The sequence below is a fragment of the Diachasmimorpha longicaudata genome, chromosome 3 (assembly GCF_034640455.1).
Source record: "Diachasmimorpha longicaudata isolate KC_UGA_2023 chromosome 3, iyDiaLong2, whole genome shotgun sequence".
NCBI classification, from domain to species: domain Eukaryota; kingdom Metazoa; phylum Arthropoda; class Insecta; order Hymenoptera; family Braconidae; genus Diachasmimorpha; species Diachasmimorpha longicaudata.
The window spans coordinates 9136367-9162853 of NC_087227.1; the positions used below are offsets into that span (position 1 = coordinate 9136367).

Consider the following 26487-nt stretch of genomic DNA (forward strand, 5'->3'; position numbering starts at 1 on the left):
CTTTGTGTGTCGCATCTTCAACTAACCAAGGATTGGACCGCGAATCTCCTCGAGGTCTTTCAACTATAGATAAAGTTAATGACTGGTCAGGGCGCAGGGGGAGGGGATGACAATGTTGATAAGGACATCCATCAAACTAACTTCAGTAAGTAAAAGGGAAATTACCCCAGTCAGCTGTTGATACGACCAGTGAAGACAATTAACTCAGAACAGGAGGAAATTTCCGAACATTCACTCCCATGAACTAAATTTACTGCAATAAGCTTTTAATTTGTTCGCGTTTCCTTGCAGTTACATATTTGTACTCTCTGCTCCCTCCCCTGCAGTCATTTTAATAATTATTATATTGCGACCGATGTGTAGCATAAAAAATAACGCGAATAAACGAGTCTGCTAGAACGAGACATTGATTATGTAAGTTTGTTTACCCGGGTATTGTCCCCTCGATAATGTGTTAATTTATTGTATAATTAATGATCGTGGGGGAATACCTCAGTTGATTTCGTGAATCTTCTGCAACACAGAATCGTGAGAATCATAAAAACATGAACTGTTTAATTATTGGACAAGTACGTCGTCATTGATGTTTGTGCTAGATTAACATGTTTTTCATTGGATTTTAGATGATTTCTGTTGGTGGAGGCTTGAGACACTTAATTGGACTTGAATCGCTGAAAAGCCTGAGTAAGAGAGTTCATACTATTTCCAGTGTCATGTCGAAATTTGACTTACCGACTCGTTATAAAGATGAGAAATCTGTCTGGTGAGTTTTGACAGAGTGCAATTCAATCATTTTTTATTCAATATAATAAAATGAAATAAACAAGTAAATATGCATGATTCAACAAATTTATGTGGCCCATAATTTCTCAGAAAGATATTTGTTCATTTAGTGGTGATACAAAAAATAATGTTGTACAATGCAAAAGCAGTGTGCTAACGGTCAAAGTCTATTTTAATAATCAACCGCTTTCTTAGGGTGGAATATATCGCACTGGCGGCGCAGTACAGCCCTCTTAACCTGGGCCAGGGATTTCCCGATTTTCATGCACCAGCGCACGTGACAACGGCCCTGGCAAAGACCACAACCAGTGATAATCCTCTTTTGAACCAATACACTCGTGGATTTGTACGGTCAACTCACTCTATAATCATTCTCAATGTCTGACATGGGACAGCTTATCGACAATGCAACAAAATAATAAGGCTGGGAGATAAGTGCGTCTCGTTACAGACGATTACAGGGTTTAAATTGCAGGGTTATCATTTCAGGGTCATCCGAGATTAGTCAGTGCCTTATCAACATTATACTCAAAAATGTTGAATCGCAAGATCGATGCCAACAATGAAATCTTGGTGACATCAGGTGCTTACGAGGCTCTCTTCGTCGCTCTCCAGGGCCACACGAATCCTGGGGACGAGTGGATAATCATTGAACCGTTCTTCGATTGCTATGTACCGATGGTGGAGTCCGTTGGAGGAATCCCAAAATTTATACCATTAAAGCCAGTCAGTGGTGATATCTTTTTTCAAATATTTTATTTCTAACTAAAGCAGACAAGTTCTTCCTTCCGTTCTTTCCATGTGAAGAATCATCTTTTTTTATTTTAATTATCGAATAGATCTCTTGTTTATTTGTCACGATAACTGTTTTTCACTTTGTTTCATCAGTACTGCATGATTGTTATCTACCTGCTCACACCGTCACGGAGGCCCCACACATTACATTTCACCCACAATTCTTGTCACATTTTTTACAAGTACTCAACCAAAGCTGAAATCGTCCATCTTTTGGTCAGGATCGATGATAATGTAACTTTAATTTTGCAGAAAAAATCCACAGGGATTACAAGCTCCGCTGATTGGGTCTTCGATAGAAAAGAAATGGAGAGTCTCTTCAACGAAAAAACCAAAGGAATAATCCTGAACACTCCTCACAATCCGGTGGGCAAAGTCTTCACACTAGACGAGCTTAAATTCATTGCTGATCTAGCGAAGAAATGGAACACTTTAGTGGTGTCGGATGAAGTTTATGAGTGGATGGTATATGAGCCAGCTCAGCATATCAGAATTGCGACACTTCCTGATATGTACGAGCGTACCATTACCATTGGCTCCGCCGGGAAGACTTTCAGTGTCACTGGCTGGAAGATTGGATGGGCTTATGGACCCACTAACTTGATGAATAACCTGAAAATTGTTCATCAGAACTGTGTCTACACCTGTCCAACACCCCTTCAGGTACACTCTCAATATGATATGAAAAGATTTTTCTCATGACCTCGTTGATAACTGTCAATTAACCATCCCAAAAACATGATCAGAGATTAGCCACCTCTTCGAGATCTCAAGATATTCGTAAAAACACGTTTAACCCCATTCCCTCATTTTTATTAAATCCACCTTTGTTCTTCTCCTCTTCTCTATGCATAATGATTACTAGGAAAAATCAACTGAATAGTTCCGTGTAGTACGGCTTGACTTAAAAATTATCATGCCCCGATATTCAGGATAATGTTGTTCAACAGGAAGCTGTAGCGATGGGGTTCGAGGAAGAATTGAAACGATATGGACAGCCAGATTGCTACTTTGAGAGTCTCGCGAGGGAACTGTTACCCAAGCGTGATTACATGGCTAAGTTTCTCTCGGATGTTGGCATGTCACCGACAGTACCCGAAGGTGGTTACTTCATGATTGCTAATTGGAAGTCATTAGAGGATTATGTTGGTCTCGATCAGGAGCAGGATAAATACAAGGATTACAGGTTTACAAAATGGATGACGAAGAACGTTGGCGTTCAGGGAATTCCACCGTCGGCTTTTTACAGTGAGCAACACAAGCATCTGGCCGAAGAAAACGTACGATACTGCTTCATCAAGAAGGACGAGAACCTCCAGAGGGCTGCCGAGATATTGAAGAAGTGGAAGACAAAACAAGTATAATTCATTCCAAGTGATAATCATCAATTTATTATTCTTTGTTATCATGTATTTTTGCACATTGTTATTAAAACGGTTATTAATGAGAGAAATCTCCTCGGAGCCATCTCTTTGCGTCTCGGGTGTCTGCTCCAAATGTCTTTCCGTATCTGGAAAAAAAAATTATCAATTAAGCGCGGGGCGATAACAGGGATCTTCCACGGAGCAGTTATTTCTTATTCCAGTTGCAGCAGCTGCTCTTTTATGTATCTCCGATGCCAAGAGAGTGAGAAACTTTGCTGAGAACGTTTTGCAGAGTGAAAAAAACCTACAGAAGTCCTTCAGACAAACAAATTCACTGTTGCCCTTCATATTTTCCCATATCCACCAAAGATGAACCAAAAGTTCCCACTCGAAAGGGAAAAAAATGAACATTTCACCTGAAAGCTGCGCCAGGAATATGCCCCAGATAATTAGGAAGCATGCCCACGTGTTTGTGATAGAGTTCGGCGGGTTGAATAAGGAGAGGGGGATCTGGTCGAGATATCGATGCCGGCGCCCACTCAGCACTCTGTCTGGTTCGATAATTAGTCGTGAATTCACATAGGGCACTATTTGTTACCGGTTTGTGGGATCCACCGAAGTATTCATAACCGTGCGGAACATGTCCGGTATATCCTAACGAACAAAATTAATGAAAGATATTGTCGTAATAATCCTATCTGATATCTTCACCGACTTCCAATGCCTGTGTGCATGGGACTCTGGTTCATTTCAACAAACAGCAGAAATAAGTGGAGAGAACTTCTCGAAAATTTACATCCGTTGAAAATGCCACATAATGGGGGATCGAGGAAAACAATTGAAGGAAAGAAACAATTGTGATTACCCTTGACAAAGTATTTTTCATCGTCTGTGGTTTCCATGAAATAGGGCGATGGATTGGGACTATGTGGGGGACGACAGTCTTCCTCAACTGGCGTATTTCTCATCATCCTGGCCCAATCCGGTCTCACTGTCATTAATGGCATCTTAAACTCAGTCTTCATCATCTGGAATTGACGAAATAACGGGGAGTAAAGTCATATGGATGGAATCCTGTAAAAAAAAATGATCTACTGTGCGTTCAGCTAAACTCCTGGGATGTGCCATTCCATCCTGAACTGCAATGACATTCCTCAACTGGTTCAGCGCGGCTTTGTCCTTGAGCTGTTGACGCTCAAAGTCCGCTAGACCCTCGACAGCCGATATCGTGTACCTCTGACCTAATCGAGCATTGAGATTTGGCATAAATCCTGTAAAGTTAACATAAATATTTGAGTGGGTAATTTCGCAAGGGGTCATTGAATCCAATTTCACAATCTCGAGGCACCTTGGTAACCCGGTAACATCGGATACTTGTATGTTGCGTCCATACGTTTCGTGCGGGCGGTCACGATGTCTAAATCATCCTTGGGTGGTCTCATCACCTGAAATCAATGAATCATTGATTTTTATGCAGTTTTACTGCTGATAAAAGTATTCCATTTTCTCAGCTAGTTCCGTTCTTTGTTGTGTAAGAAATTGAAGGTTAGAGTAAATATCAATTTTTCCCAAAATGTAACCAGGTCAAATCTGTAGTTCGTTGTCAAAGACTTTGGGATTTTTTTACATCGGCTCATTAAAATCGCCTTAATTGAAGTGGAAAATAGGCTTGAATAGAAAAATCGAAGCTGCAGATAAACCAGCCTTTCAGCCTCTTTTCCATTAGGGCGTTAACAAAAATAATTGTCAAACCTCGTAATCATCAGCAACTCGATTAGACAGGACCAGTGTTTCTGAGCGATCGATAGTCGGATCCAAAAGAAGTTTGTGTGTAACATTGCCGTAAGTTTCGCCACATCGGTAGCGATACTGCGGACAGAAGCCCGCATACCTAATTCGCAATGAAACAAAGAAGATAATTCTGCTCTTTGTTGCTCCCCTATATCAATTTCATCATCCCAAGGACTTACCCGGGTACCAAGTGCGGCTGGGGAGTTGTTAACAGTGAAACTGTCGCCATGTTTGCAGTCTTGTTGTCCTGTTTCATCAATTAAAACGAATGGGTACTCATAATTTGGTTAAATCAACTAGAAATTTATTCGCAGCAATCGTCAGAACATTTTCATCACATTTTCTGATTTAATGTTTATTCAAAACAAATGCAGGCGGACGAAGTGAAATATGAATACCCCTTCCACCGGCTGTGAAGCCAACAGCATGTTTCACGTTTCTTCCAGGGTCAGAGTGGGAATAGGACACACTGCGTTACCAGACGCAGACCAAGGCACAGCCATAATTTATATTTTCCTCCTTTACCTGAAAAATGTTTGATAAATCGATTTTTACAAGTGATGTCACACTCCGGGGGAGACAAATATATTTTTGTGGAAGCGTTGATTAGACAGTGTGATCAGATCAATCCATTGATCTCCAAGAAGATAGAATATTTTTAATCATGTGGTTCCATCAAGAGATGAATTCAAAGTTCTACGTGGATTCTGATTACGAGTCTCTCAGCTGCAACAATTCAAAGGTAAATATTTTTATCAGTATTACTAACATTTTTACCAGTGGGTAGTTTACCCCAGTGGTAAAAATCAGGAGCCATTATTTTCGTGGGGCTGATGCAATTGTTACGTCCACGATCGATATGCCCCCGTTGTTACGTTGAATCGTTGAATCAGTACTACACGAAATCCCTGGGTTACACTTTTCACCCCAGATGATTTAATTGTATACAATAAGTCGGTTGAACTTTTATTTTTCCACTTTCCCGAGTGAAACTCTTGCATTTCGAATTCCCCAGTGCCTCCTCCAACAACTCGGTAACTCAATTTCAAATAAAATAGAGGTAAGAAAGTGGAAATCCACTGAGACTGGACGCTTCGATGAACTTCATGGCAACGACATTGGACTCAACACGCGGAGGCGTTTCGACTATCTCGTAAAGGAATCATTTACAATAAAATGTATTCTCCACCTTTGGAAATCGTGTTCCTACGCAGTTATAAAAATGCCGGATTTGTGGCTATTCGATGCAGGCAAAAAGTTGTGGATTTTATCGGTCTTTTATTAACAAAATAAACCACGACAACATTTAAAGCAATTGAGGACAATTTTCTCCTCCAATGTAATTGTCCGGGATTTTGTTTTTGTCTTATCCATTAAAAAGTGCAGTGTTCACTGCGATAAAACCTCCAGAGTTCTCAAACAAATCTCTGCGTGGATATTGATTTTTTTGTAAAGCTGGATTTCGTTTCGAGTGGTAGAAAAAAAAATCACAATCTGCCACCTGTCAACAGTTCTATTGTCGTTGAGGAAAAATTTGAAGACCTTTAGTTTTATCGAACCAAGCAAGGCTTGTCTGAAAAAACATTTTTATTCCTCTTCCAGGTAAACCGCACATAAAATACCCATCAGCCAGGACTAAACAAATATAGCACCTCTCGTCTAAAAAAATTCCTCATAAGCATATGGCTAGATAAGCCATAGGTTTCATAACATATTAGACAGAGAAATAATGTTGTGTCGGAAATTTAAAGGGGGTAGGAGCAGAAACACCAGGTGTCCACCACCAACGTCCGGTAGGTGGTGTAAGCCGTCATACGTTCAATGCGTATACACGCAAGCCCCATAAACAGCGAGTACGTGCCGAGACGGTATAATGAATTTTATTCTGTTTTTTTTTCATTTTTTTTTTCATTGCACTGTATTCATAAGTGCATATTCACATTGTAATCCGCAATGGGATGTTCCATATGCCACTGAGTCTGTACACCGGAAACTGTGTTATTATCACTTCAGTGGTTCGTTGACTCGGTTTTACCTAGAAAATAAAAGCACTGAGTAGTAGATTATCTCGGACTTGTCTTACGTAGGAAGTTACCGATGAAATTACGGAATAAATTATCCTGCGTTGAACATCTGTGGATCCCGAGGGGCTTTCCTTGGATTCGATTGAAGAATATTCGATCATTAAGTTGATCGTGCCAAGTTGGACAGTGATCTATTAGATAGGGATGAGAAGGGGGGATGAAGAGCACGAGGTACGTGCTATAGGTTTCATCTCTGCGAATCTATCGATGAGTTATGTTCTCGGTGTGGAAGTAGGGGGTATGAACATCCTGGATGAACATCTCGCTGTTTTAATCGTAGAGTTGAGGGATGTGATGTCTAACGCGTTTAAAATACACTTTTTAAATTATTGTTGAGCAGGAGAAAAAACTAGTCAAGTCGAGTAAATGAATTATTTTTCTAGATGAAGCCAACGAATGAACTTCGTTGGAAATTACTGGGTTGCTATCGTCCACTCATTGTTATTTCCCTAAAAAAACCTATTGTACAATACATCATCACCTCCATTCAATCTCTCGAACCTCCCACTCCTCCAATTGAATGATTTAAGACCCTCAGAATGTTTCATTTCCTTCTTCCGTGTTATGGATTTCATTTTTGCGAATCGATCGATAAATCAAATTATTACGAATAATTAATTCCACAGAAAGAAATATTCAATAAAAATTACGTATGTTTTTCGTAACTCCGGAGCGTTAACGAAACTCTCACGACATTTTCCTCAATATTTCTGTGGAGAATAATTCTGTCGAATTGAAGTCCGAGAAATATATTTCAGTCGGAATTACAGGATTGCTGTCACATATAATAGTCATTGTTATTTTACAAAGAAATGTCTTGTGTGATACTTCATCACGTCCATTCAATATCTCTGAGACTATCTCATTCACTCGTCAACAATTGAAAAATTCAAGGCACCCTGAATGTTTAATTTCAGTGTGAATAGCTCCAAGACGCACCTGAATCGCTTCATTGTGCTCTTCAACTCATCCCCCAACTCTTTCTCCATTGTTACACGATTTTGATAAAAGAGGAAGGGAGCCTCAGGGATGCCCCCGGATCTCGCACGTAGCCGTGTATTCCCCCCTCTGAGTCATCGCACGCGCCTTATCCTCTTTTGTGAACTGTATGGCAGACCACGTGCCCGTACGTGGCTCGTGAATTAAAGTGAATTTTTTTTTTCTCATTCGTGTGGCACTTCATGTGAGGTACGTGAAAGATTCGAGGGATATAAAAAGTACCTTATCCATGATCTGCTGTTTGACAGCAGGTAGATGGCGAGGGTAGATTGTAATCCGATAGTTTCGGGTCAGATGATCGATACTTCCTTGTTTATTGTCTCTTGCAATATTTTCACTGCTTCTTATTTTTATTTTTTTTTTGCCACCAATCGTCTCGTGTTACCAATTTCCCCGATGGCATTGCCTGACACAGTATTGGACAGTCGAGTTTCTAAATTCAGTGGAGGAGTGATAATAATACAGTAGCGATGGTATTTTTATTCTGTTTAGAAGAATCGAAGTGTAAATGCATCTGAATGGATTTTGGATGCATCTGTCCCCAATCGTGACCTCAACGTGCATTCCTTGAGATAAGCGGGGCCACTGGGTCAACCAGTCGAGTGCAACAGCATCTCAAGAGACTTCACAGGCTCACGAGTCAACCCGATTTCAACCTCACCATTTCCAGTTTACCAATCTCTTAATCAGTGCAAAAGGTCAGGGAGGATATTTTTTTATTGAAATGAACAAAGGGGTTGTCACTGTTGTTTATCAATCCCAGGTATTTTTATTGGAAATGGAATTCGTTCTTCGAGTCTAGTCCCTCATCGGTGAGAGGAGAATCTCGTCTTTTGGTTGAACAAAGGAGCCTGTAGATATGGTTCACTGGATGGGAGAGAGTTCGGTTGATTGATTATTCTTGGGAGGATTTGGAAACCTGTCATGGAGTGGAAACACTTGGTAAATCAAGGAAATCGGTTTCTATGAGGCACTTCTTCAATTTTTTGAGAGTGCTCGAAACGATTGAGAGGGGAGCACACAATGGGAGGATAATTATGAGGATTTTTCGGGGAAATTAATTATATTCGAGGTGAAATATGGTTCTGGTGTGAGATGAAATCGCGTCGATTAGGAAAAAAAACAATTTTAGAACAAAACAAGCTGGGTTTTTTCATGACAAACCCTATCTTTCCATCTCGAACCTATTAAAGAATTTTTCATCCATCAATTGCTCGTAAAGAACCGAGTGAAATTCCTCGATTTATTTTCTCACTTCCCGGGTTTATTTTTCAGCATCAGGATGAGATGTGACCCATGCAAATTACCCCATCTGATCAGGAGCTACATCACCTTGAATTTTACTTTCTAAAAATTAACGAAAGATCGATCAACGGATTCTGCACAACCCATGAATAATCCTCATGATACTTCGAATACTCCCGCGTGATAAAATCGAGCCTGCGCAGTAGTTGAAATCGCGTTGTGGCGTTGCACCTTCATCGCCGTGGGCCCTCCACCGACCTGTTGGTGGCTGGGAGGTAGTCAGGTTTCTGATATTTCCTCAGTGGGTGATCGGCACTCGAGTTTTCACCGTTCTTATTCCTCAACTATTGACACAAAAAAAAAATCGGTTGATTTTTTTATCCAAGAGAATATGTGAGAATGGTGAGTGACAATCTATTTCTTCATCCATGTTTCGAGTGAATGTCGATTTTTTTACAAAAACTCTTGGGGCCTCGACGAGAGGGGGATTTAAAAATCCCAGTGCAGGGAATGCACTCGCGATTGCATCTACCATTCCGCGGTTTAATGTCAAGACTCTCTCTCTACGTTTGTCTCATTTCTATTTTATTTTGTTTATGCAGAGGGACAAAATGCCGTTTACATACGTGAATGCGTGTTCCAACGTGGGCTGACGTTATATACGGTTATATACTAGCCCGATTAGACGCTATGTGGACCGAGAGCCAGGTTAGCTCAGGCCAATTGAAGGTTAATGCTCGTAATGTCAAGGGTCGTACGTTCACGCCGTCGTGACGTGACTCCCCCTTTGGTCTCACCCCTTGTAAATTAGATCTACGAATTATTGGATGGGGAACATTTCATGCCAAGTCAGTCACTTGGATTTTCGGAGTGGAAGGACCTCGCTGGTCGAAAATGGACAACTGGGGGGAATTCTTTTGCTGTCGTCCGAGGGAGAAAAAATAACAGTTAGGTATTGACCGTTAATCACTACCGGAACTGATAAACATCGGCTTATCTCTTGACAACAGTTCTTCAGCGAATGACAAGTAGGTACGGTTGGAAAATGGGGGTTCGGCTGATCTCACACCTGTCCCACCTCTTGTTAGGGGTTTTCACTTTGAATATTCCGACAGATTTTGGTGGATAATCCTGGGGATTAGAAATGTGACAATTTCTCCAATTAAATCCTGCCCGGTCGCCGGTGTTTAGTTTCTTCAGCTGAAATTCTGAATCTTAAAATATGAATAATTCATTTGTGATGAGGAAAACATCATTGGAGGTGAATCGAGTTTCATTCCGAGGGAAAAACATGTGGGGAATTCCTCTTGCATTGCGTGTAGTGTATTTATTTTTGCTAATAAATTGGCAATGTCCTTTCGATTGGATATTTTGCTCATCATTTTCTTCTGTCGTGGATAAATCAATATCCCAGATGACTGGTGGCAGTGCTTCTTGCTTGTCGGCCTTTCATAGATTGTTAAAAAATTTTGTTTAGTTGAATTAATTTCAAATATCACATTCGAAGAAATCATCGTTGAACTCATTTTGGGGCAAATTCGAAAATCGAAATACTGAACGATCATCGTTAAACTCAAATTAACTAATATAGCAAGCGTAATCATCTTTTAACATCGATTTAGTGACATTGAAACAAATATTACAATTTATCATTGCACCAATTGGGAGCACCATGTTCAAATTGTCAAAAAAATACATTAGTGCTATGGTTTACAGTATCAATAATCATTTCAGATATTTTCAACTGGTGGAGACAATTGTGCCCATTGCCAGTGACAACAAGTAACCCCAGACAGTCTTATACCAACAACCCGTTATTCATTGTCACTCAACAACACGTGAGCGACCGAACTCGTTAAAGACAATTAAAGCCAAACGAATGGCTCGACGTACGTCTCAATTGTCGCGTTACTTATTGTTGTGTTCATCGAGTGGTTGGGTGCGGTTCGCTTCAGTCCCAATTACGCAAGCTCAACATTCTCGTCCACTTCGTTATTTAAAAAAAATCCCTGCGTATTTTTATTCTTTTCTTTTTTCTACAAAAAAAAATCGTCTCACGGTTTAGACTGTTTCGCGGTATGTATCACGAGTCGTTCATGTTTTGTTCGACTTTTCAGCATCACAAATTACGTATACGCAACGCGTGCAGTAACCATCGGGTTTATGCCTTGTTTATGAAGGCAGACCAAGTCCTCCACGTGCAGCTTCCGATGCGACAGAAGAGTCGACGTAACAAAAGACGCGCCGCAATGAGACCAGGCTCCCGTGGGAAATTTCTCTCTCCTTCTCGGTTTTCATTTTCCATTTTACGTGTTTTTATTTATCGTTATGCGAGACGATCTGTAAAATATTGTTCCGCTCTCCACGCTGTTACATTATTGTTTATGAATCATGTCACTAATATTTGACTGAATTTTCTGAATGAAGACGTGGAATCCGATTCAGGGAAAAATAGTGAATGAAATTATAGTATTTCTAGACAATCGAATAGTCTCATAATTTCACTCTTCAAATTCCTGTGGATTTTTCCGAAAAATTTGCCGATTTAAAAAATTCGAGAGAAACATTCCAGCAATGCAGCACTTCCATCTCATAATTAATACTACCCTGTAACTGTTCCGTATCGAAAAGTGCGTGATTCGTGCGTATATCCGGTTATCTATCGACTTCCCAATTCAAAGAACGTTCGTTGCAGTGTACAAGTATATCCGGTGCGAGTATATCGCTGGTATTTCGTAACCATAATTTTCTACGTTCGGCTTTTATAATTTTCATGATGTAACTCTCATTCGCTTTCTCATTTTTATTTCTCATTCAATCTTAGAATGAATCTTCAGCTAAATGAGTCGATCTCTTTCATCTCCTCCATATTCATTTTTCAGGATCCATTGTTCTTGTACAATAAAGCCAGGGTTTATTACACGAATGATGGGCAAGCGCAGCCAGAGTGATTTGCGCAAACGTCTCGATGGCAGCTGTATCAGGCGAGCATAAACCTCCCCAAAGTTGTTCTCACAAATAGTCCGATATACGTCCTAACAAAGTACATGGCTTCCGAAGGGGTACGAGGAGAAAGAGAACCAGAGGAGAGTTTGTAACGCGCGCATGTATTTGCGCGTGTCAGTTGGCGTGCACTGCGATATTTAAAAGGCAACTGGAGTCTTGATAGTCCAAGACATCATACACCTTCGCAGATGTACGTAAAACTGCCCTAGAATGCGGTTTAAGTATCCGGGGGGAGAATTTTTTTTTATTCCCCTGATTTGTGCCGTCATCGGATCAAACAATGCGCTGAAAAAATTCCAGGGATTTTATCTCGCGAGATCTCGAAGCGCGCGGCCAAGATAAGACTTGCGTGCTGCTGTCTGTGTGGATTTTTGACATTATCTTTATTTTTCTTAACGTCGGAAATTTTTTTCACTCGTGAATTCGAGGAGAATGAGGAACTCTTTATTCGGGAAGAATTGTTCATTCCAATTGCGTGAATTCAGGGCATTTTTATTTTCACAGTTGTATTCTTACTATTCATCATTGTTAAGCAGTTAAAAAGTTCTTAAAGAGAACAACGGAAACACCAATTCCGTTATGAAAAATATTTAAATCTTTAAAACGCTACACTGAACTTGTAATTCTCCTGGAAGACCGTTATCATTCGGAGCCGTTGCATTACCAAAAATAAACAAATTGCTTTGTGGGTAATTAAGTCCACGTGGTGTGGAGCGGAAAGAACGATTTCAGCTTGAGACTTGCCATCGATTCACCCCCGAAATTCCTCAATCGACCGGTTTTCGGTCTTGCCACTTTTTCTTTCCTTTATTATGCGAAAACCGTTCAAATTCGATCCGATCCCGGCTACCCAGAATTATCTGTATCAAGTTCTACAAAAAGTTTCATCAAACATCGCGCATAAATTTTAACACATGAAAAATGTCGGTTCCATTTATTTTTTATATTTTAAGATTTACTTTCAATTTTTATTTTTCTTCTGATTCGTTATTCCCGAGATAAAAAAATTAATTGTCAGTATCTCAACGATAAAATCAATATTCTTCTTCACTTTAGCCCTGAGAAATCGTCACGCGAGATAAAAAAAAATGGCTCACAATTTTTGAAGTGCGAGACGGCATTTGGCCATCGGTGCAAGAATCGATGCCAAGCGCAACTCCTCGTCCATAGGTACTACGTCCTAACGGTACCCCATGATTAGCACACTAACCGACATAGGAAGAGAACCTCGGCAAAAATTCACAAGTGAATAAATACCACATTAAGTACACATCACACGCTCCGACAATTATCAACAATTAAAATAATTTATCGGTAATAATACACATTCGATAAATAATTAGAGGATTATTCTTTCGCATTGCTGTGGAATGATGGGAATTTTTTCCTTCAGCTTACTCTCTCCTCTTTGCCAACCCCCTTCCTTCACCCCCCCTTTGGGGGCATTTCGTCGAGCCGACGCCGGGGTATCTCGCGACATAACACCCCGAAGAAGAGCCGCGCAGTCGTGAATGCCACGTGTGTCCCCGGAGAACAGAATGCGTTCTGAAGGTATTTAAGATACTGATTGGAATTCATTACACGTGTGGGGATGTTGCTGTCGAAATTAAATTTCAATGATTTACGATGCACAGGGCGAGAAAAAGAAATTGAATTTCAGAGACAGTTGACTATTAATTTTTAGTGCATATTATTTATTATCAGGAGACATCATTCTCTTGAATTACTGTCATATTTACACCTAAAGAGGTTCCCAACCCCTTTCTGATGTTTTGAAAAAACATTTCGTCCATTCAAACGTTCTTCATCGATCACATCTCAGGCAGTAATGGGGTAAAATGGACTCTAGTTAAATTGTGGATGGAAATTCCGTCTCGTCATGGTGTTGAATGAGAAACGAATGGAGGTGATTTTTTCTTCCATGGGAAAGTTAACATTCTCTCTGGTTTTTCCATCCGCTCTCTTCTTCGAATAAAAATAGATTGTTACATTTTTAGTTCGACCTTGAAAGGCCCTATAAACCGATAACCATCCAAGGTAAATCGAACAGGGCCAGAAGATCTGATAACATCCACTGATAATTTATCTTTTGTAAATGTGTGTACTTTGATATTTAATAACACCTTCGGGTGGTGAAATAGTTTCCACTAGTTTAAATTGCGACGTTCACGAGGTGACTTATCTTCAGTTCATTATTACCATAACACTTTCGCTCCATATTGGAAGCCATGAGAGCTCGGCGCGTGGAATTATTAAATCCCGTTGTTCTCGTGATCGCATTCCACTCGATGCTAAATCACATCCACTGAATGACAATTTCGCCCTTTTTTTGCAGACTAGGGATTTTTTTTCGTTCATTCATTCCTCAATTTGATTTCGAGGTGAGAAAGCATGTCTAGGGGGTGTAGTATACCCAGACCAGCAGAAGGAAATTAACTGCACCATAATAAACAAGATTGTTGTTGTTTTCGAGTCAATAATTTTTGGAAGAATTTCATAGCAATTGAATCTGTTAAAAGTAAAGTGACTTTTCGTCATCACTTGTGATAAGCAAAACTTCCTCCTTCATTGAATAAAAAAATATAAATAAAAAGAGGAAAGAGTCATTGTTCTCGTCAGAAATCGACCGACATGATTAGCATATCAGCACCTCCTTATCACCAAGTTTCCTGCATTGTTCACTCTTTAACTGATATGAAAGTCTGAAAAGACTCTCTCCTCTTGGGGAATTTTTCCTCGACGAGAATTCACATCTTTTATTTCGGGAAGACTCACCATCCTCAGCCTTGGGGAACTTTAATCTAAATATAAATCAACAAAGCCCATAGCCAGTTTCATACCGTCGAATAATAAAGGGCACATGTGTTTAAAGTCACATACACATACAAATGCTTATCGTATCTACAGTTAACTGACTGCTTGACGACCAAGGTTTGTGTTCCACTCGTTCTTTGTCTTATTTTCACGTACCGCGGAATCATTCAGATGTAAAGATGGGAAAATGACTTCTTTATGATGAGAATAATTCCTGTATTTTGGGAAAAATTCTCACCATCTGTCGAATTGATTGTGCAAAGAGGAAGTGGAAATCACTGATTGGCAATATTTTTTTCATTGTTCTCCCCAATTTAATTGAAAAGTTTGGTAATTGAAAGTAGTCGAGTTTATAAATTTATTGACAAAGGTCACTATCACTCCACTAGATTGACACCAACATAACTCTCCACCTGTTACTCTCCATTTATTTTAGCGAATATTTTTTTATACCCAAGAGAAATGTCTTGACATTTTACTCCACACTCCGTGGGATTAATCAATTGCACGATGTCTGGAAAACTGCTGGGGCAAAACGGCTCATTTTATCACCAAGCCCACCCCCCAGACAAAAAATTAGTCGCGGATCAGGTGAGATACTCCATGGCGCAAGAACTACAAGTTCTTATCGCCTGTTTTATCGATTGCTTTTTTTTTTGTCCCGTCACTTGACGGTTTGTCAGTCTCTGCCATGTGTCGTATCTAAAATAAGACCACTGAATGCAAAGAGGTGGTCTCCCGTGATAAATATCACGAGGTCTCTTTGATACCGTTCTCCATTTATTTTCACAACTCGTAGGAGTGACATTACGATGAGGAACAGTTTTCCAATTCCCCGGGTCATAATAATTGTCCCATAGCTGTGACTTATGACGTCACTAAGAGTGGGATGTGCGGTTAATGTTTTTTTTTTTTCTGGTCTGTTGTTAAAACCGGAAGTCACAATGGTCCCAACTGGTTTGCTGGGTTGCACCAACAATTGTAAATAGAAGTTTGTGCGGCTTCTTGGGAAAGCCTTCAGTCATCAGCGGACACTCGTCGCGTTAACGTGCACCTTTCCACTGACAGAAGTAAAAAGTCTGTGAGAAAAAAATTGTAAAGACAAAAAATGTCCTGTGAACGTTGCAGTTCGGGTCCAAAGAGAATCAAATGACAAATCTTTTTAAATCTTTAAAAAGTTATTACAAAAATGAACCAGGTCTTTTACGTTGATTTCTGGACTCGATTAATTATTAATTAATTTATCTGCTAGCAGAAATAATTTTTCCTCTTATTCTCTGAATTAATTTATAAATATGATGCCACTATCAGGGATTTTTATCGCTCATTGGTACATCAGTCGGTGAATTTGCCACTCGATGAGGCGGAATCAAGTTCAAACTCTTAACATTTTCATTATCGTCGACGATTATTATCAGCCTGGAAACACCGCGCCTCGCGATAGGAGTCAGTCGCAGGTGAGACGAGTTTGCGAACTCTTCCTCATCGGAGGGAAGAAAATTCTCGGGTTCAGCTGATTTATAACTCAACTTTCGAAGGATTCAATTGGTGACAGGTTAAATCCAGGGTGTGATCTCCCAGTAAAACCCACTCAGTTTTACCAGCACATCATCGACTAATTATCAACGGAGATAATGACTCGAAAAATGGCTCCATCAGTCCAGTTGGCCTTGAGAAAATTGGCTGATGTGAATTGGTAAATTCATTAGATAACAGTCTTGAGATCGATGAGTCGACGATAACCGATTGAAAAATGTCATGTAGAAGAAAAATCGACTCTAAACTCTCCCTCGATTATACAGCGGTAAGCATTCCAACGTTTTCATCATGTCATTCTATTTTTATGCAATTTTTTCAACTACACGGAATGACTAGCCAGTGAGTTTCATTTGGCTAGTTTCATCTCTCGTACCGAGACAATCGCGCGTGTCTTGTACGATTCTGCTCTGTTCTGCTTGGCAATGCCGTGAGGTAAGGTAGATCCTTACGTCCAGTCACGCCGATAACGTTTATCCCCTTTTTATAGTCCCCCTCTCCTGACAATCTCTCCCTGTTCTCGTGCATCACGATCGCAAATAAAGAATGATAATACACGTCATGAATCAACAGTTAGACACCTAACGCATCAACACTGGGAGGGAATGAGAGGTAGCAGTGGGCACCAAGAAGTTCATGGACTCGTGTTGGATTTATTGGAAATTACCATCGGAAATAGGTCCTGGAGAAAAGGAAAATAAATGATTAAAATAAAATTAATGCCGTTTGTTGCACAAATCGTGAGAGAGTTTAAAAAATCGAAATGTCTTATCGGAATATTATGCATTAATGAGCCATTAAAATTTCTTTTTCATCCTCATTTATTATTACCCTCTCGGTGTCAAAATCACTGCTGAAATTCGCGCAATAGCCATCACCCGAGAGAATCAGCTGATGTAAAGCCTCGGAATCGCCATAATTTTTGGTTTAGTCAGGCCTCGGTGGTCACTATTCAACAAAAATACCTCCGCAATACGGTTACCTGGGTGAAAGAAGAAGTTCCCCTCTCCCTGTTCTGCCCTTTCTATCCTGTCCCCCGTTCTCCTCCCCCGCGTGCTCCGTTCTCTCACGTCGAGAGTTCTCGAGACTTGACCAGTACAAACGTGCCCGCCATCGCGAGCGCGCACAATAATTTAGCGGTTTAAAAGAAAAAAAAATCAAGAAAACATCCTTCCTTTGTTATCTCTCATTACAATACTTATCATCGTTCAAATGTGCATTAAAACGTTGACATCACTAGTGATAAATGCCCGTTATTGTGAGAGAATCGTGATTATCCCGAGACAGTGAAATTCCTCAGAGAGACGTCGAAAGGTAAATTAATTAAAATCACGGAATCCTCATATTTTATAAATCGTGTGATTAATTTAATTGCGGATAACAATTCAACCTGATGATCTGTCATTAGACGGGGCAATTGCAATAGGAATAGCATTGAATAGACACGAGGTTACCCACTCGAAACTCTTGAAATTGGAGTCTTCGGTGAATTGCATTGTTATAGCCAGTCGGTGGAAATAGACAATGGCGAGTGAAGGTGGTTGCAATATATATATATATATATGTATAGGATATATATATATTTTTTTATTTATTTTTGCGCAATTTCAGTCTGGGTGCATGGCGTTACGGAAAATTGTATCGAGATCAGGGGCTTTTGTTTCCCATGGGGCTCCGTGAATCTTCTTGACCTTTTCCACGATAAAAAGTAACTTCGAAGAATTTTTTTTTTTAGTGTGATTCGAAATTATGGGCATTTTCAGGAATTGCTCCCACGCAGCCTGCTGAATTATTGTCACGCACGACCGGTTTTTACCATTTGTCGAACGGTTTCGTGAATGGGGAAAATGGAAATAACGGTTGGAAAGTTGGGAATTTGGTTCAGCTGGTCTACATTTTGTCTAGGTTGTTTTGGAAATTATCTCGGGAGTCGGTGGAGATACGAGTATTTTTATGAGGATATCTTTTATAGGGGGAAATAAGAGCTGTGAAAACGGTAATTAGAGAAATTTTGCTGTGTTCTAGGGATTCGTAGATTTCTTCATAAACTGATCGTAAAATCTCTGCTGGTGGGAAAAAAATAACTATTTGGAAGAAAAAAAATTGTCAGGATGTATCAGCAGCTTTTGGAATTATATCTCATTTGCTTGGGAGATAGAAATTTAGATAAATCAGGGCTTTTCAGCTCCAGCCTTACACTTGTTATTTTTCCCAGAATTTATTGTAAAATTTTATGGAGAAATGATCAGTTGTATAAAAAGTCGTCTCCTCCCTAGTCCTAAAAAAAAATGCAATAAAAATCCACCTTGCGCTGGCCCGAAGTCTCCCTGGGCGGCTCGAGTCCGCCTAGTCCATTCCAGTCATAAATTCAGGCCCAAAATGAATGGACCCCATGTCAATTATGGAGAACCTACGTCAAACCCTCCAGTAATATCCCAATCCTCAGAATGATTTTTTCTCTCGGACAATGTACCCTATGGCGAATCTATGCTCTCACCCCTGTGTGAATGCACCTTTAGGCGTCTTGGCGCGTTGGGGACGAGTTTTTGACTGGCGGTGGGTACAGGCCCAAAACGGGTTCGTGTGAATCACGATTCTCTTTTTTTTTAGTTCCCCTTTGGAGAAGTGAACGAAGGGCACTCATGAAATTCAACACCCACATCTAAATATGGTCAAAAAATTGTTATGTTCCGTTTATCTCAATTCAGGATAACGTACATAATAATTCAGGGAAGTGGTGGAAAGAGATGAGTTAATTTACCACGGGAAGGGAAATATTCAGTAAATTTACGAAAACATTCCTCGACATAAAGAGCTTAAATCAGGCGAATAATTGCGGGGAAAATATAATTAAGGGATTTTTGGGCCCAAAATTTGTTCAATGCCCTGAACAACCTCTCCCCATATTAAAAATTATTCCCACCTCACTTCCATTAATAAATCTGGACTCAATAAACATTTGATCAATCAATAGATGGAGACTGAAGTCCGCACTCTGAAGCAGGAGCTCACCCGCACCCGCGACGCCTTAAAATCCGCAACAAAGCGTTGTCGTGAATTGGTACGGGAGTTAGATTCTCTAACGGTGTGTCACGAGTCTGAGCGTAACTTACGGGATCAACAGCTCTCTAAAATTCTCCGGGCCCTCCTTGTTCTCGAATCACGACTACGACAGGAGCAAAAATCAATCAGACAGCAGTTATGTGAGAAGGACAATGTCATCAAGAATCAGCAGTTGGAGATTGCCAAGTTGAGGCGATACACAAAGAATTACATAAAGAGTAAAAGGGAACAGGGATTGTGCAAGAGCCCCTCGACACCGGAGACTATGGAAACTCCTGGAGATCAGGAGGCCGATATTACCCGATTTGACAATGGTCTTGGGAATGATATTCAGAGGTTGAAGAGAGAAATTATTACGAAATTCAGTGGTGCTGATGATGAGATGAGAAGTTGTGTCAGGAAGACTGACAGTTTTGCGGGAAGTGATGTATCCAAGGAGAGTCTAACGAGCAGTGAAAATACTGACGGATCCATTGTGACAACAACTACGGATGGAAGTCCATCGTTAATAAGCACCGAGGGCTTTTGCGAGGGTGAGAGCAGTGATGTATCGCCTGGCTCAACTCTCAACAAATCCACAAGACAAATGCGAAATAACTCAGACAGTGATAGCGAGGGTAGAACAGTCTTGGAAAATCTGGGGGATGATGATTCCATTGGGAGGAGGAGGCTTGGAGTCCTGAGGAAGGAGCCTCTGGTCATTTTTGATAACCAAGTCACCAAGATGACGAGGAGTGACAGCAAGGATGATGGCATGGACTGTAATTTTGTATCTGGTGACGAGGAAGAGGGCGAACCTATCTATGTGAATTCTTTCAACGATAACAACCAGAGGAATTTCCGGGAAAATGAAACACGATTCCTTGATGACAGCCATAATAACAATAATAACAGCAATAATAATAACAATAATAATAGTAGTGGGTGAGTATCTTGAAGAGAATGATATTCATTTGAATATGTGTAACAAAAATTACTCCATCCTTGACAATTACTGGTCTCTCACGTGACAGTAATGTTATATTATTTTATTATATTTTATTTCAATTTATAATGTTCTTCTTACAGATTATCAAAAATAGACTCAGGAGACAAGCTCCCAGAGGAGACCAGCGGCAATTGGTACAGCGATCCTGACGAGGATCGAATCCAAGACGATATAATCCGCCACAACACCTACCGTCCCAACAGCAATCATAATTCTGTCCTGGAGTGCGTCAACCAGATCCTCCTCCGGGATATGGAGGACGAGGAGACAATTCTCTCAGTCTCACGGAAGTTCAAACACCGTGGAAGAATCGTGAGTTTTCAAGCGGCCCGTTTATCGGACATTGAATCCGTTGGTTCGGAAATGGAGCGGAGAAATTCCGAGGAGGTGACACCCGAGAAAGACCTCGAGGCTTGCTCCGAGGATGAATACGGTATGAAGATTCCCCACTCGAATCACCTGATTCCACATGGTAATCATTGTGCAAGTGAATCGAGTCCAGAGGATGAGCTGGACGATAACTCATCAACTCGAGCAATTCCGATTGTCATAATCGAACCGAATCTGTCGACACCTCCGTCAAAAAATCCCTCCATCTCCCCAGACCTCTCCTTGAAATCCCGATCCTCTCCCTCGCCTATCCTTCGACTGGAGAGGATCGAGGAGAAGACCTGTCTCTCGATGTCGTCGAAGGGCCTCACAATAGCCAAGAATCTGGACTACGAAGACATTGAATCGCTCCCAGAGGTCATCTCCCCTCCCTCCAAGACTCCTCCAGCCCTTCCACCGAAGCCTCAGTTCAAGAACAACACACTGATCCTGAAGAAGATCCCCAGTCCTTCGTTTCTGATCGACGAGACTCGTAAGAAAAATCCCCAGAGCAGTGAGACCCCAGCGTACGTCAAGAGAATGTTTGGAATTACTGGGACACCATCAAAGCCACCAATACCTACTGCGAGGAGTCTGAACTTTAAGGACACCCCTCGAAAGTCGAACGTTGACAATGGAAATCTGAAGGCAGTTGGAAAGGTAGTGAATGAGGAGGGTGAGCCTGCCAGGGTGACGAACATCGTGAAGCATTTCGAGGAGTTTAAAATCGGTGAGAGCGACAAGACCAAGGAGACCTCAAAGGGAAAATCTGTGGAGATTGAGGAAATGGACATCAGGCAAAATTTCGAGGAGTTTAATCTCGATGAATGCGACTTGTCAGACGATCCTGACAGGCCTGAGGGCGATGGCTCCGAGAGACTGACCAATGGAGTATTCAGTCGACAGGAGAGTGTCAAGGATAATAACAATGGTGACAGTGGTAATTCTAATGGAATTTACGATCACTTCCTGGAGGCGACGGGACTTAGCACTAAGTCCATTCTAACGCCCTCGAGGTTACTCAGTAATCACAAGAGTATGCTGAAGCCGAAGGATGTCAAGTACAAGAGCAAGATCAAGGCGACTGGGGGAATGGAGAAGAGTGGAAGTCAGACGCAGGTCAGGCACTGGACGGGACCTTTTGTATGATGACTCGTGGCCTCGGTCTTTGGAAGTCCACCGACCAGTCCCAAAAGGGTTAGGAAGACGAGGGTGAGAGCCTGGGAGGATTGACTCCAAGTGCTGGAATGAGAGGAGTCTGCGGGACAATTCCTTACCGTGGAGAAAGACTCACTGGAAAAATTTTGAAAAAAAAAATCTGGGGAAGGTTGTATCCCTGAGCAGGGGTTTGACAATTCCTTGTTATCATTATTCAACAATTAAACACAAAGTAAGCTTGTCTGGGAGACAAAATAATAAAAAAATCCCTAAATGATAACTTACCAACTTTTCTGCAAAACAATCCCATCGACGTGTTTATGTCAAAATATGCTGATAACTTTCTCGAACTGCAAGACGTCCAGAAGACTGAAGACTGAGTGAAATTAACTCATCTCGTTCCACTACATAATTAAAACCATTTTTTATTCTTTCTCCCGGAAGCATTAGCGGTTATTTCGCAACTCTCAGTGTTTGAACTACCGCATAGTATTATAAAATAATGAACAATGTAAAAAGATCTTTATGAAAGTATTGTAATTAAATAAACTCGGTTTTTCTATAGTAAATTTCACACTGTAATTGTTAAATGGGAATAACTATGAAATAACGAATAAGAGAGATTTGAAAAAAGAAATTTATTCTCGTGACGTTTCTCAGTTTTGTGTGAATCAGTGACCTGTGCAATAATTATAACTTGTTATTTTAATTGTTAAGCAACTAGTACGTATAATACAGTCACATATTAAACACTTAATAACTACTATAAAAAAAAATACAACCGAACTCTATAAAAATACAATACTCGTATTGATTGGTCTAGGTACATAGCCAACGCCTAGACGACATAAAAAGTGTTGTTTATGGAAGATATGAGGTGTAAGTGGAGCACATGATTTTTTAATGAAACAATCGGTCTCCTACTTCGCTTAGAATAACACTAGGTCAGTAGTGAAGGCTTCAAACAGGAAAAATCAATGTCATTCTCGAGAACAATTCATTTTTTTAATTGAAATTGATTGATTCTGTTTCGTCACTTCATCACTAAATTGATCGAGGATTTAGAAAAAATTAATTCACCTTATCGGCTCGCGAGGTGTCACAATCTTCTCACTTGATTAATATGAATCACTCAGTCAGGCACTCTAGTACACTCGTATTGGTTAAAACGCTATACTCTTATGGATACAAAACGTGGGGATTATAACTGTTGATTATAAGTAGTATGGTACTTCGTACAATTCGTTTGGCACGATTATCGACTGGCGATTTTTTTAGGTCTCTCGTTCGGCACGAAAGTCGTAATAATACTGAAACAAAATAGAATTGATGTTATTGACGTTCTTTCTTGCTTTCTTAAATACTTGAATATCCAAAATTTTGATTTAAAAGAAGTCCTTAGTAATTAAATCCCGTGATTAATGAATAAACTATTCAATTCTCATAATTACTCACCTCTTTATCTAATTCACGACGAGTGCGCAGCTTAATTACCGGAATGTTCTGAAAACAATTCATTCATTATACAATTGATGTTGTAATACAAGGAGATAAGAATCTCGTCGTGTGCAAGAGAAATACTCACAAATCCGGAGTCACTCCGAAAGCTCAGAAGACGATTGAGCACAAAGGGAACACCATCAAGATCAGATGATCCTGGTAGTGTGCCATACATGGGCACAGAGCCCATTTGGGAAGACATTGGAGGTTGAGGTGCTGGTCTAGTGGGTTTGATTCTTGCACTTGGACTGAGTACTTCGTAATCACGGTCCAACGATTCGTCAATATCTTTTTTTATTGTTGTAGTTGCGGGCACCTGTGGATAGATGCCATTCTGTGGTTTGGGGGAGAATTTTGGTTTCGGCGGTCGCACTGGTGGCACTCGATGAGGTACTCCGTTTGACGGATTCGGCGATACATTTTGTAATACACTAGATCAACAGATCAAATCCCAGTTGATCATTGGATGCAAGAGGAAAGAAACCTATTATAATTATTTGTATAAATTACACTCACTTTATATTTTCGTACGACTGCGAGCTCGAGTCTGCATTTACAATTTGGCTAGTCTTATAGCAGATGACGACTCCGTTGATCTCCCTGAAAGATCAAAACAGAGTAGGAAACGAGATTAAAATTAGCAGAATTTTTTAAAGGCTTCTTTTCTCAGTGTTGTTGAAGACTGAATATTCGGAAAATAATTCTCCGTTAACAGCACTTCACTCCTTGAATAGTTTGAAAACTACAAGAGAATATTGCACACTGTTATCTCCCCTGCATAATAAAAAATTCATTACCCCGCATAGGTGAACCCAGTGGGTCCTTTCTTCATTCGACTGCACACGATTATATCCGTCACGGCGGTTGAGCAAGCATCCCTATTCCTCAGCTTATAGCACACCTGTCGTTTCCTCCATGCCTTTTGATCTGAAAATTCCCAGTATTACAAAATCATCATGGGAATAGTGAGCGATTGTTATTTATTATTCTGAGTTATGCATACCGGTGTCTATGGTCTGAGGAATCATACTGAAGCCATCTGGTGGGGTTTCCCTCTCATTGATAACCGTTATTTCCTGAACCACGTAGTTCGGTACTCCTTCGGTTTTGGAGTGACATATGTATCTACCTTTTCTCCGTATAAAGAGACCACTCTCTCGCCAGAGATCAGCATCAATGTCTTGATCGTAGGTTTTCGACACCTGAAACGGGAAATGACAGTACTTCAGAGTGAATCATTTCGGATGAATAATTCTTATCACCACTAAATCCAGATTTTACGATTAAATTCTATTTTGATGGATCACCTGTCGTTTTTTAGGTCCCAAAATTGCTTTCGGACGGCACAGACAGAATTTTATTTGTCCCAAATATGTGTTCAAACGAATAATTGATGCAAAAAAAATTTATTAGCAATTTGAGGCGCTCCATTAATTTTCCAAAGCCAATAATCCTTGACTTCAAAAATGAACAGTAACTTCCCATTAAATTGATAAACCGTATCTGTTGATATATCTACTTACGACAGTAAAATTTGGTGGACATTTCTCGATATCCTCTACGACACTGATCGCCGTTATTGGCCTGTCATCCGGAAGTAGTGAGGAAAAACCAGACACCGATACCCACTTCTTGGAATTCATCTTCAGAAGCGCCATTCTGCGATCCTACAGATTCATTGATGGCGTTATAACAATAATAAAATCGTGGCAAGACTTTTTTTATCTCTGACTGATAACCTACGATATTTGTGCTCAACAATCAGGATATTAGAAATGAATAAAAAACGAGATAAGCCACCGTAAGATTTTCGTCTGAAAGACAGTGACGAAATTCTAAAATAAAATGAGGAAATTTGGAGTAACGGCGAAATTTAAATTTAAAATCAATTAACAATATCCGGGTATTTTCTAGTACTTTGTAAGCCTTCAAATAAAAAAATTAAAAATACACGGATATTCTTAATTTTCGTCGAGTGGAATTGTTTCGTCTGGAACGAATGAATTAATTCCTCCCCGAGATATCTCGGGAGATCGTACGACCCCGTACCTCTGCACGGTTCATTCGCTCCAGTCGAGCTGAAGACAACTTCGACCCGACGAAAACAATTTTCTCTAGAACATGTTAATACCCTGATGAATGCTCTAGAGACGTGGGATCAATGAACCTTACCGCCGACTCTGACTCGTCGGACGAGTATTTCTTGGGGAAGCACTTGGCAAACATGTGAATAAATGATAAATATCCCCGAAAATTATCAACCAATTGATACCCGAGAAATACTCCACGTGAAGCGGTAGGAATATGCGGGCGAAATGACTCCACAAAACTATTTTCACCAAACCTGTGTCCATTCTAAATTCGTTTACCTCTAAAAATAAATAAAATCCATTTCCAACTGGTCGACTGGTCGGTGGTAATCATCGACGGGGAAATCAGTGTTAAAGGAAGTCAAAACAATATAAATAATAATGATAATAATACTCACAGAATCTACGATCCCGACATATCCAAGACGTGTAGGAGTTTATACCGCTGATTAGAGCCCGGCAATTATCACTCACCAGGTCGAGTCAATAACAGGGTAGAGCACAAAAGCCCTTTATTCGCGGACCTTATGGCTGTCGAAATCAATGAATAATCAGTGATTCCTACGTCAAGTAAATCAATGACGTACATAACAGTGTACAATGCACAATTGAACGTGAAAACGGGCCAACGAGTTGAATTTCGTCAACTGCCCGTGGCCTGTATTTGTTTCACTCGGCTCTTGACAAAGATGACATCACCCACAAGACACCGACTGTTCGAGAGAGGACGGGAGTCCGCTGACGAGGTACAGGGGAGAGCAAGAGGGATGGAACGAAATGAAAGATGCACACAAGTGAAATGGGAACGAGTGGAGTACAAAGGCAGATAGAGACTGACTAGGGTAGTTGTTCAATAAGCTAACCTCTGTTTTTCCGGCCCCCCGTCTCTGTCGACAGTTCTC

At 40.4% G+C, this 26487-nt stretch overlaps 5 protein-coding genes across 19 annotated transcripts; 2 read left to right on the plus strand and 3 right to left on the minus strand.

Annotated features, from left to right (window-relative positions):
* The first annotated feature begins 13 nt into the window (after positions 1–13).
* Positions 14–3031, plus strand: LOC135160840 (kynurenine aminotransferase). 4 transcript variants are annotated; one of them, XM_064117901.1, is made up of 6 exons: positions 14–145; positions 624–763; positions 979–1129; positions 1273–1509; positions 1831–2241; positions 2529–3031. In XM_064117901.1, exons 1-6 carry the CDS (start codon positions 107–109, stop codon positions 2940–2942), a joined length of 1392 nt encoding a protein of 463 aa, XP_063973971.1. In that variant the 5' UTR covers positions 14–106; the 3' UTR covers positions 2943–3031. The 4 variants fall into 4 exon arrangements, with proteins under 4 accessions (XP_063973971.1, XP_063973974.1, XP_063973973.1 ...); XM_064117904.1 differs by lacking the exon at positions 14–145 and adding an exon at positions 156–528; XM_064117903.1 differs by lacking the exon at positions 14–145 and adding an exon at positions 156–414.
* Positions 832–22481, minus strand: LOC135160846 (CIMIP2 protein CG18335-like). Of its 6 annotated transcripts, none has more exons than XM_064117922.1 (11): positions 22281–22354; positions 6841–7115; positions 5503–6768; positions 5132–5258; positions 4913–4980; positions 4695–4833; positions 4291–4387; positions 4038–4213; positions 3658–3970; positions 3359–3596; positions 832–3088 (listed from the first exon to the last, which is right to left on the minus strand). In XM_064117922.1, exons 4-11 carry the CDS (start codon positions 5159–5161, stop codon positions 3019–3021), a joined length of 1131 nt encoding a protein of 376 aa, XP_063973992.1. In that variant the 5' UTR covers positions 5162–5258; positions 5503–6768; positions 6841–7115; positions 22281–22354; the 3' UTR covers positions 832–3018. The 6 variants fall into 6 exon arrangements, with proteins under 6 accessions (XP_063973992.1, XP_063973995.1, XP_063973989.1 ...); XM_064117925.1 differs by having other exon boundaries at positions 3808–3970; positions 6829–7115; XM_064117919.1 differs by having other exon boundaries at positions 6829–7115.
* On the plus strand, positions 4926–22782 carry LOC135160833 (uncharacterized protein DDB_G0289357-like). 7 transcript variants are annotated; one of them, XM_064117883.1, is made up of 4 exons: positions 16213–16338; positions 16420–16685; positions 19392–20404; positions 20549–22782. In XM_064117883.1, exons 2-4 carry the CDS (start codon positions 16635–16637, stop codon positions 21984–21986), a joined length of 2502 nt encoding a protein of 833 aa, XP_063973953.1. In that variant the 5' UTR covers positions 16213–16338; positions 16420–16634; the 3' UTR covers positions 21987–22782. The 7 variants fall into 7 exon arrangements, with proteins under 7 accessions (XP_063973951.1, XP_063973954.1, XP_063973956.1 ...); XM_064117881.1 differs by lacking the exons at positions 16213–16338; positions 16420–16685 and adding an exon at positions 4926–5475; XM_064117884.1 differs by lacking the exons at positions 16213–16338; positions 16420–16685 and adding an exon at positions 8546–9463.
* Positions 22619–26456, minus strand: LOC135160853 (multivesicular body subunit 12B). Its single transcript, XM_064117936.1, has 8 exons — positions 25984–26456; positions 25019–25162; positions 24499–24697; positions 24293–24422; positions 24012–24095; positions 23581–23926; positions 23451–23498; positions 22619–23305 (listed from the first exon to the last, which is right to left on the minus strand). Exons 2-8 carry the CDS (start codon positions 25151–25153, stop codon positions 23270–23272), a joined length of 978 nt encoding a protein of 325 aa, XP_063974006.1. The 5' UTR covers positions 25154–25162; positions 25984–26456; the 3' UTR covers positions 22619–23269.
* On the minus strand, positions 25183–25977 carry LOC135160244 (uncharacterized). The gene is made up of 2 exons (XM_064116572.1): positions 25668–25977; positions 25183–25330 (listed from the first exon to the last, which is right to left on the minus strand). Exons 1-2 carry the CDS (start codon positions 25847–25849, stop codon positions 25183–25185), a joined length of 330 nt encoding a protein of 109 aa, XP_063972642.1. The 5' UTR covers positions 25850–25977.
* Positions 26457–26487: the final 31 nt, after the last annotated feature.